Raw genomic sequence first — 11,443 nt, forward strand, 5'->3', positions numbered from 1 at the left:
GGCAATTGGACAATTAAAACAGACATGGAGCGGGGGAAGAAGAACGAACTGGGGATGAGGGTGGAGAAAACAGTGCAAAAATGAATGAATGAAAACCCAAAATCTCTGTAAATGTTCATTAAAACTAATAAAATTTAATAAAAAAAAGAAAACCAACTTCCAAAAGTAAAAAAAAAAAAAAAGAAGAAAACTACAGTCCTTGACCTTTTGCAGCAAGCGCTTTAGATCTTCTTCAGTTTCAACAAGCAAGGTTGTGTCATCTGCATAATGTAGGTTGTTGATGAGACTTCCTCCAATCCTGATGCCACATTCCTCCTCATAAAGCCCTGCTTCCTAAATGATCTTTTCTGCATATAGAGTGACAAGGTATGGAGACAGGATGCATCTGACACACTCCTTTCCTGATTTTAAACCATTCCATATTTCCTTGCTATGTTCTGGTTCAAGTATAGGTTTCACATAAGCACAATCAAGTGTTTTAGGATTCCCGTTTTCCTCAAAGTCAGCCACAACTTTTGATTCACACAGTCAAATGCCTTTGCATAGTCAATGAAACACAGATAGATATTCCTCTGGTACTCTTTACTTTCTGCCAAGATCTATCTGATATTGGCAATAATGTCTCTAGTCCCATGACCTTTTCTAAACCCAACTTGTAGTTCTCAGTCATTTCTGGATAATCTGCAACAGGATTTTGCTAGTCTGTGATATTAGTGATATTGTTCAATAATTTCCACACTCTGTTGGGTCACCTTTTTTTGGAATGTGAATAAACATTAATCTCTTCCAGTTAGTTGGCTAAGCTGTTGTCCTTCAGCTTTCTTGGCACAACTTGGTGAGCACAGTTATATGTTTGTTGAAATACATCAATTGACACTGGATCAATTCCTGGGGCTTTATGTTTTGCCAAGTTCTTGAAATTTTTTTAAAAACTATTCTATGTTGGTGGATATATTAGTTTTCACCCTTTTTTGCTATCTATGATGAATAAAGCCTCAATAAAATTTGGTATGCAAATATCTGTCTGAGTCTTTGCTTTCAAATCTTGAGTATACAAGTAGGAAGCTTCAATCTATTGTTCTTAGGATCACTGTGAGTCATTGCCAATTTTATTTCATTTATCAACAAACAATAAAAACAACATGGTAATTTTGTGTTTAACTTTTTGAGGAATCACCAAATCTTTCCTTAGATGCTATGCCATTTTACTATCCCACCAGCAGTGAATGAATATTAGCTTTTATATGTTATCACTGACATTTATTTAGCATTTTCAAGAGCAGGACATTGTGTTAAATTGTCTACATGGATTAGCTCAATATGCCTTTATAACCAGTGTGCATTCTTAACCCGGGGCTGCAATGGTCAAATTCAACTAGATGCACATAAAAGCAAAAGACAGGATAACTGAAAGTGTCAAATGCAACAATGTGTTTACAAACATTCTATATATGTATGTGTTGTATAATGTTATTTAATGTTAATAGTTTTGGAATGATTGCTGCTAAAATATCTGTGTAGTGGAAAAAAATTGCACAAAATTTTTGAGCTTAGCCCTATCTTCAAGCATGCAATTTTTTTCCATGCAGATTCTGTTATGTCTGGGGCTCAGGCTTTGCAACAAATGCTAATCAGGCAGTCAAGATTATTCTAGTCTGCTCTACTAATGCTCTACAAGGGTCACTTGCTAGCAGGAAGGTCTATGCTTTCCTAAACTTACACATTTGAAGGCATATTTTGATAGAAAGATGCCTATTTGTGCCCACTATGATTTTTGGTGACAAAGCAGTCACTGCACATAGACTCACCCCACCTGACTTTCCTCCTATGAGCTCGAAATTGAAATAGGAAATAAGATATAATTAATGAAAAATGGTTATTCAAAATGCGTGACCCTGGAGGACATTATGCTGAGTGAAGTATCGCAGTCACAAAAGGATAAATACTGCATAGTGCCACTTGCAAAACAGGACTGACATCAGGGTTGGGGGGAGACTTAGAAAGATAGGCTAAATACTGTATACAGCATTGAAACAGATGAGGGAGAAAACTGTTTAAAAGGGATATGTGATTAGGTATTTTTGTCAAGATGGGAGTCCAGAGCAAAGGCTGCATAGTGGAGTGAACCTGGGAGGAAGAATGAATGGAAATCCAATGTCTTTGTAAATTTTCACTGAAATTAATAATAAAAAAAATTTAAAAAAACTTAATCTTAAGGGAGGCTATTACAGAATATTTCATTGTTAAAAATCTTGTTAACTTGTTGGGGTCAACCAATATTTAGTTGAGCTTTAAAATTGTGTAGTTTATTAAAATCACATTAAAAGCTTGTTTTTGTTGTTAAAAAAATCGTTCGTGAAAAATGGACTCACAATAGCTAAATTGCTTCATTTGACCTCTAATCATGTGTAAATAGTTTTAAAAACTGATAAAATGTACAAGAAGATGTTGTCTTTGTAGGATTTCAGTACAACCCAGCATATTAGGTCCCATTTTTTTTTTTTGCTAATGTTTTCACAATTTGAAGTGAACTTTAAAAGTAGCATCAACAAAGTCAATCTTTACCCCAAGATTGCTAATGCATCAAAATTTATTTCTTGGGGAAACAATGAGTCATCCTCCTTTCCCGAATAGGAATGCCTGGTGGGCCTGTGACAAACCACACAACAGTATGCACACTTATGTTTGCTACGGAGAAAGTGGACTGCAAAGTCAGGCAAAGGGGATATAAATCAAGACATTTATCTAACAAAAAAAATGGTATCATTCAAGTAGCTTTTTTCTTTGAGTTTTTTCCTAAAGAAAATCTTTGGTTAAATAATTGTAAAAACATATTTATTCTCTAAGTCTTTAAACAGGATTATAAATAAGGACAGTTAGTATTGGTCTAATACAGAAAAAGAATATCTAGAATAGTAGGTATCAGATGTTAGTCACACTGGGAATTGCTTCTATTATTTATGTTGGTGCTGACCTCCAACATTTGTTCAGATCTTTTAAACTCTATCACTGTGGCTTTGCTAAGGCTGCTGTTGGCCCTCTGTAAATCTCCTCTGTACCAAACCACACAGAACCTTTAGTTTATTAATTTTATTTCATTTTTAATTTTTTTGAGGAAATGTGTACTTTATTTAATATTAACAGATTCTTTTTTTAATTTCCATTCATTCATTGTTACACATTTTCCTCCCTGTCCTCCCCTCGCAGCTATTTTTTTAAAATATTTTCATTGTTATACAGTACCATCACCACCCCAGACCACTTTATTATGCAACTCTTGTTCTGTACTCTTGTCCTGCCAATAATACCTAATCATATGTTCCTTTTATACAGTTCTCTCCCCTGTCTGTTTCAAAGCTGTTTACATTATTATCTCCTCTTAGTTTCCCAACAAGGAGGTATCACTTCACACCCACTCAGATGGTTGTCAACAGGAAAGCTAAACATTTATGGGGGACATGCAAAAACCTCAAGTGTGTGGTGGAATATAAAATGGAGCAGCCTCTCTCTATAGGGAGGGAAAAAAAATGTTTGGTATTTCCTCAAAAATCAAAACAGAATAATTCCATTCTCCATTATTTAGGGTATATACCTGGAAGTAGGAATTCAATCAAATACCTGTACTACAGCATTTTCCACTGTAGCTTAGAATTGAAAGCAATACATTTCCATCAACAGATTCATGAATAAACAAAACTTGGTAAAAGAATATTACCAATTTTAATCATAGAATAAGTGATATTGCTGTAAATGGCTTAAATGTTCTATTTCTTATGAATATTAATAACAAAATTGATATTTATGTATTGGAATTAGATACATTATTGGCAAGTAAACAAACTTTTCCCCTCCTTTTCCTTCAAATACCACATTCTCAAAATTATGACTAAAGTTTCACAAATATTAATTACGATGATACAGAAGGTAAAAAACTAGAATATTTGATAAAATCAATGATTGTACCAACACTGAAAACAACAGTGCACCTACAGCATGTGCAGACAAAATCATGTTATTCTAAGTGTCACTGCAACTGTGACAGCTTCAAAATGTAAATGAGTGGTTTCAGCTTTGTAGCTCTACATATACTGGAATTACCAAAAAAAGTTTTTATTGTTGTAACTACAAAGATATTTTACTCAAAATAACAAATTTCTGCTGAAAACTCATGTTCATTTTGGTGTCACCCTCTGACAATGTCACCATCAGCACCACCCCCTCACTCCTCGCTCTCCCTCATGATACCACTGCTACCGTCTGTGTTGTCACAATCATGATACAAGGGTAACTCATGCTTATAGTCATCAAGTGTCCCACTTGATATTAGTACCTTTGTCACATTGCCGCAAGCCCCAATCCCCTATGTCAAGGCGAATTCTGTCAAAAAAAAAAAAAAAAAAGAGGAATATCTTTCTTTGAACATTGTCATTGCCCTGAGGAAGGACAAAGGGCAGCGCCTGCAGAATGCAGTCCCAGTGCAGCCAGCCGGTGTTCAGACACGCAGCTGTCAAGGAGGAGACCCACACTGATAGCTTCAGCTGCTGCCTTAACAGTTTATGACAAGTGTGTCTGTCTCACAAGTTTAAAAATCTTCCTAAAAGACAAAGGGGAACCAGGCTGTCCCCTAATTCCTGGGCAGGCACAGCCCGCTGATATCCAGCGCCAAGGAGGCGGTAATGTGTCCAACATGGGAAATAGGAATAGGTGCCATAGGTTGCAGTCTGAGCAATTCTTTGAAACCCTGCAGGCTTCCCTCCCCCAGCAGCAGGTTGACCTGCCCTCAATAAAGTAAGTTTGTTTCATTAAGTTTATTGTCAAACCAAAGTTCCCACCGCAGTATCTTTGCAAACATCAGTCAATGTCCAGATCGTTTTTGAGAAAGCAGCACAGTCGGCTGAGTTCCTCCCAGATCCGGTGCAAGCGCCTCGCCCTTCCCCCTGTTCCTGAGTCCAGGCCGCTGAGTCACTCGGCCCAGCCAGGCTTCCGGCGCCTGCCGCCAGGATCTCTGCTTCCCGCGAGGTCAAAGCTGAGGGCTCTGATGAAGTTCACCTGTTCCCAGCGATCCTGGCCGCCGCCCAGGAGACCACCGAAGTGGGCCCGCTCCTGATAGCCTCTCTCCTAACGCCACCGCCGGCCAGTCCAACGACTCATTCCGGCTCCCTGAGGGCTGAATTCCAGACCCAGCCACGCACCGGATGCCTGGTGGTCAGGCCACGTAGATCAGACAGGTCTCCACGTGCGGCCATCACTCGGGGAGGGGGATACTGGGAACCCAGTTGTTAACGTTGCGGCACTCTTCGCAAAACAGACTGAGCTTCTCCAATGCAGGATCTTTCCATGCGTCCTCACTGGGGTTCTACGGGGAAAGGACACGGGAGAGTGAGCCTGGCTGTTGCTGAACACCAGCGGAACTCAGCGCCGGGGAGGCGGGCGCTCACCGAGATAAGGATGCAGTGCAGGTCGCCGGGCGCGCTGGCCTGGTCACCCACGATGGTCGCCAGCCGCTGCACGTCAGCAACACGCACGATGTCGATGTCGTTCCCGCAGCAAAACGCCTGGATGAGAGTGAAGTGGATCTGCAGCGCAATGTCGCCCTCGTCCTCCTCATCAGCGGCCAGTACGCAGAACATGACGTTGTCCGGATTCCTGAGCAAACCAAGGCACAATTAGGGTGCGCATGGTCGGCCTCTCCAGCACCCTGCTGCCCAGGACGGACCCTGTACTCACATGTTCAGAACCTTCGCAGACTCGTAGACGCCCACTGTCAGGCAGCCCTGGCGCAGCGCAGAAAGCAGCAGCTCCTGCAGCGCCTTCCCGGCTTTCTGCATCCTGTGGGCGAGAAGGCGGTGAGCACCCAGACCCAGTACCCAAACTCACAGGTCGCCAGCAGCCATGTGGCAGCACCCCACCCAGTTCCCCGGGCTGCTCAGAGCTCGAAAGGACCGTCTCCCCAAGCCAACTCACCTGGCTTTGCTTTCTGGGACTGTATCCAGGCCTCGGACTTCCTCCAGAGTCATGGTTCGATCCTAGGGCAGCAAGGTATCTGCCGAAGAAAGAAACAAGTGAGCAGGTAGCAGAGCCACAGGGACCTGACAGCTACCAAATAACTGCGCAGAAAGCCACCGACTGCTCTTCCGGACGCTGCACGCTCTTATATAGCCGCGGAGGCCAAGGGTCCACCAGCTGGCGCGAGGCTGTGTGCCGATTGGCCGGCGCGGGCTTTCTGATGCAAATGAGGCGGCAGGGGCGCCAGGCTCGTGCCAGAAGGCCACGTGGGAGGGGCGTGGGGTATTAACAATGTCTCAAATCTGCGGCTTTTGTCTGGGTGTTACCCGGCTGACTGCAGCCTGCAGATTTCATCTTGCCTTTATTATTTTTTTTTAAGTCCTTGAAAGGAAACAGAAGAGCTTTTAAAAAGACGTCTTTGTTGATGTGATCCTACTACTTGTTTTTATTCCTATTTTTTCTTTCCTTTTGATTGGAAGACCATTGCCTTTAAACTAGAAATTAGACTACAATCATGCAGCACTACTTTTCAGCTTGTAGATAGATCCTTTGTAGTTCAACCTAGCTGCACCCTTAGACGTCTATGCTGCAATGCATATTTAAAACCCAAGGGGGCGTAGCAGAAAGGGTCAAACAACCTTCTGCTCCTGCAGTGCTGCCCTGCTGGGCGTTGGGGCCACAGAGCAGATTGTGGACGACACACGCGGCTCATTTGCATTTCTATGAAAGGCGCACAATAGAGGAGGTCTGTCGTGTGGCCGCTTGGAGCTCTGACAATGGATGCTTTCTCTTCATAGCAGCACTGTCCACCTGCTGCCCAGTGGGGTTGGGCAAGCTTTACAGCTTATTGGGGCGGGGGGCGTGTCACCAAGCCATTTGGGCTCAGGTCCTGACCTGCTCCTCTTCACGCTGATTCTGGGCTCATCAGCACAGTCAGCTCGCTTCCCAGTTCCCCCTATCTTCGGATTTCCACCCTACTTCCTACTTCCTTTCCCTCAGGTTTCCTCCCATCTTTGAAACTTCCTCCCTACCTCCCGGATTCCTTCTCTTCCTCTGTGCTACTTCGCCTACATTTTACTTCCTCCCTACCTCAGGCTTCCTGCCCTACCTCTGACTTCCTCCCCTACATCCCAGTTTTCTCCCTACTTTGGACTTCCTCTTCTACTTCCAGGCTTCCTCTCCCACGTCCTCCCTTACCTCCACCTTCCTCCCCAACCTCGGACTACTTCCTCCCAACCTTCGAGTTTCTTCCCCTACATCATACTTCCTCCACTACCTTGGATTTCCTCTCCAAACTCCAGGTTTCCTGCCTTACCTCGAACTTCGTGCTTTCACTTCACACATCCTCCCTATCTCAGAATTCCTCCCTTTCCTCCGATTCCCTAACCCTACCTCCAGACTTCCTCCCTACCTCGGAACTTCTCCCCTATCTCCGATCTTCCTCCCATACTTCTGGACTTCCTCCCCATCCTCCTGACTTCCCGAGGTCCGGAGGAAGTCCGATATAGGGGAGGAAGCCTAGAGGAGGTGGTGGTGGTGGTGTGTACCATTGAGTCAGAACCGGCTCACAGTGGACCCTCTGAAGGGTTTTCAGAAGCTCAGGAGATTGCCCATCATATCCGCAGAGCAGCTGGTAGATTTGAACAATGTGCCTTCAGGGTTGCTGTGCAGCTTCTTGCCACTAGGCCACCAAGGGTCTCTTCCACTCAAACCTCTAGACTTCCTCCCTACCCTCCTGACTTCCTCCTTACCTCCTGCTTCTTCCTCTACTTCGGACTTCATCCCATGCTGCCAGGGTTCCTCCCTACCTCCAGGTTTCCTCCCCTACCTCAGACTTCTCCCCTACCTCGGACTTCCTCCTCAACCTCCTGGCTTCCTCCCTACCTCAGATTTCCTCCTCTATTTCTGAGCTTCCTCTCCTACCTCGGCGTTCCTCCCTAACTCAGACTTCCTCCCTTGGACTTCTTCCCCTACCTCCGGGCTTCCTCCCTATCTCAGCTTTCCTCTTTACCTCAGAGTTCATCCCCTACCTCTCAGCTTCCTCTCTATTACCTCTTGTACCTTCCTACTTCTTCCCCTTTTCTCCTAGCTTCATCCCTACATCTGAACTTCCTCTCCTACTTCAAACTCCTCCCTTAAGTGAGACTTCTGCCTCTTCCTCTGAGTTTCCTGTCCTACCTTTGGCCTTCCTCTCCTACATCAGACTTCCTCCACACCTCCAGGCTTCCTTCCCTACCTCCAGGCTTCCTTCCCTACCTCAGTATTTCTCCCCTACTTCCAAATTCCTCCCTACCTCCAGGCTTCCTCCCTTACCTCTAAGCTTCCTTACCTCCCAGCTTTGTCCCCTACCTCCAGGATTCCTCCCCTACCTCCAACTTCTTTTCTACCTCTGAGATCCACTCCTACTTCTGAGGTTCCTTTCCTACCTTTGGGCTTCTCCCTACCTCTGACTTCTTCCCTACCTCGGACCTCCTCCCTACCTCTGGGATGCCACTGTACCTCTGGCTTCCTCCCCTACTTCAGGGCTTCCTTCCTACCTCAGGCTTCCTCAACTACCTCACAATCCCTTCCCTACCCAGACTTCCTCTCCTACCTTTACTTCTACATCTGGGCTTTGTCCCCTGCATCTGGGCTTCCTCCCTTCCTCAAGCCTTCCTCCATCACATTTCCTCCCTACCTTGGACTTCCTCCCCTACCCCTGGGCTTCTGCCCTACTTCTGGACATCCTGCCCTACCTTTGAGCTTCCTCCATACCTCCAAGATTCTGACTAACCTCAGACTTCCTCCCCTATCTCAGGGCTTCCTAACTTTGGGTTTCCTCCCCTACCTTGGACTTCCTCTCTACCTCCAGACTTCCTCCCCTACCTCTGGAATTCCTCCCTACTTCAAATGTCCTCCTTACCTTGACTTCCTCCCCTACCTTCTGGCTTCTTCCCCTACTTCAGACTTCCTCCCCCAACTTTGGGCTTCCACCCTACCTCCAGGCTTCATCTCTACCTTTAACTTCTAGCTATGTTGTTGTTAGGTATGGTTGAGTCAAGTATGACTTACAGTGACTTATAGTGATCTGTTAATCTGAACCATGTGCCATCCTAACCCTCTCTGACACTCTTGGGCCTGTTGCTGCAGTCACTATGTTAGTCCACATAGTTGGAATCTTCCTCTCCTTTGTTGTCCCTTCACCTTTCCAGGTATGATGTCCTTCTCCAAGGAATAAACTAGCTGGTGTTCTAATGCTACAATCCCAAAAGTACATGTTTATAATCTATCAGCTGCTCATCAGAAAAAAGATGAGCAATCTTCTCCCATTCAATTTGTTGTTGTTAGGTGAGTCAAGTCAAGTACAATTCATAGCAACCCTATGAAAATGGATATAAACCATGTTCTATCCTGTGCTATCCTCACACTTCCTGATATATATTAGAACCTGTTGCAGCAGTAACTGTGTCAATCCACCTTTTTGAGGGTCTTCCTTTTCTTCCTTGACCCTCCACCTTTCCAAGCACCATTTCCTTACTCCAAAGAATATGTCCTCCTAACAACATGCCCAAAGTATTTGAGATGAAGCCTTATCATCCTTGCCTCCAAAAAAACATTATGGCTAGACCCTCTCCAAGACATATTTGTTTGTACTTTTGGCTGTTTTGGCATGTTAAGCACTCTTCTCCAACACCACAGCTCCAAGGCAACAATTCTTCTGTCATCCTTACTCATTGTCCAGCTCTCAGATGCACTGCAAGTGATCAGAAAGATCATGGGAAAGACTGACATCATTACTCCTTAATAACTTGAAGATGTCCCTAACAGCAGACTTCCCAGTGCAATATGTCTCCTATTTCCTTACGGTTGGTACCAAGGATGTTATTTGTGGATCCAAGTAAGACGAAGTTGTTTATAGTTCAGTTTTTTTCTCCATTCATCATAATGTTGCCTATAGATCCACTGGTAAGAACCTTTGTTTTCTTGACATTAAGATGCACTCCATATTGAAGGGTTCATTCCTTGATCTTCTGCAACAAGTATTTCAAGTCCTCACTTTCAGCAAGCAAGGTTGTGTCATCTGCATAATGCAGGTTATTGGTGAGTCTCCCTCTAATCCTGATGCCACATTCCTCTTCATAGAGTGCAGCTTCTTGACCCATTTGCTCAGCATACAGATTACATAGAAATGAAAAGAGAATATAATCCTGATGCACTCCCTTCTTAATTGTAAACCATGAAGTGTTGCCCTTCTCTGTCCATACAACAGCATCCTGGTCTAGGCCTAGGTTTCTCATGAGCACAATAAGTGCTCTGGGATTCCCACTGTTCCCAATTTTAGACATAACTTGTTTTGAGCCACACAGTCAAATATTTTTGCATAGTCAATAAGATACGAATAGACATTCTTCTGGCATTCTTTACTTTCAATTAGAATCCAGCTGACATCAGCAATGATATCCCTGGTGCTACAACCTCTTCTAAATCCTGTTTGAACTACTGGCAGTTCCTATATATGAACTATTCTAGCCATTTATGAATGCTCTTCAGCAGTATCTTGCTTACATGTGATATTAATGATACTGTTCAATGCCATTTACTGTCTCTGAAAACCCACTGGAAGGTCAAGTGTCTGCCACACACAACAACAGCCTCTGATCAGGCACCCAGATCAGAGTCAGCCAGCAGGGCCCTAAGAAGCTCAGATGAACCGCACATTCTGAAACCACCAGGTTAGCTGATTAACTCTCATCCTAGTTGAAGACATGGGAAAAGAAACTGATGGGTTCAAGAACCCTGTTTTCTTGTGTTATTTGAATTGTGAACAATTATTTAAATATGCATGCATATATACCAGAGCAGGAACCCAAGACTCAGTGACAGAGACTAAAGTGCTAGGTCAAGAGTTGTGACCATCACCCTCTCTTCTGGAAAGATGTACAGCCTAGAAAACTCTAAGGGACAAATTTCTTCTGTCCTATAAAGTCACTAATGTCAAAACCTACTCTAGGGCAGTGAGCTTGGTTTGGGTGTTATGATCTATACACTTGCTATGAAGTCCATTCCTTTTGTACCACCCAAGGATTCCTCATTTATATGTCTATATCTTTGCCTGTGTTGTTTTAGATAATAGATTAACAAAACAGAAAGTGATCTTGAGAAAGATCACTAGAAATTGCTAATATTTGGTCTCTTTTTTACATATAAGCCTGCACTTTGATAAGGTTCAGTCACTAAATTCACAGCTTTTTGCATCAGCATCTCTCTAGCCCCTTGATACTTGACTGGGACACCTTTCCTTGGCTCTTTTTTATAGAGGAGGCCTGGAAAATCCAGGCCAGGGCAGTGAGCATGTCTGCTGATTTTGTGGAACTTTGAGAGACAATGGATAACAGAACAGTCTAGCACACTTTCTTTTCAGTGCTGGTGGCCTCCATTTGTAAAATCCAGACTGTCC

At 43.9% G+C, this 11,443-nt stretch overlaps 1 protein-coding gene across 1 annotated transcript; it reads right to left on the reverse strand.

Annotated features, from left to right (window-relative positions):
• Nucleotides 1-5,245: 5,245 nt before the first annotated feature.
• Nucleotides 5,246-6,017, reverse strand: LOC102872403 (growth arrest and DNA damage-inducible protein GADD45 gamma-like). Its single transcript, XM_006900725.1, has 4 exons — nt 5,965-6,017; nt 5,728-5,829; nt 5,439-5,646; nt 5,246-5,356 (listed from the first exon to the last, which is right to left on the reverse strand). The coding sequence occupies exons 1-4, from the start codon at nt 6,015-6,017 to the stop codon at nt 5,246-5,248; spliced, it is 474 nt and encodes a 157-aa protein (XP_006900787.1).
• Nucleotides 6,018-11,443: the final 5,426 nt, after the last annotated feature.

The sequence above is a fragment of the Elephantulus edwardii genome, unplaced genomic scaffold (assembly GCF_000299155.1).
Source record: "Elephantulus edwardii isolate Elephantulus edwardi_28Jun2011 unplaced genomic scaffold, EleEdw1.0 scaffold00292, whole genome shotgun sequence".
NCBI classification, from domain to species: domain Eukaryota; kingdom Metazoa; phylum Chordata; class Mammalia; order Macroscelidea; family Macroscelididae; genus Elephantulus; species Elephantulus edwardii.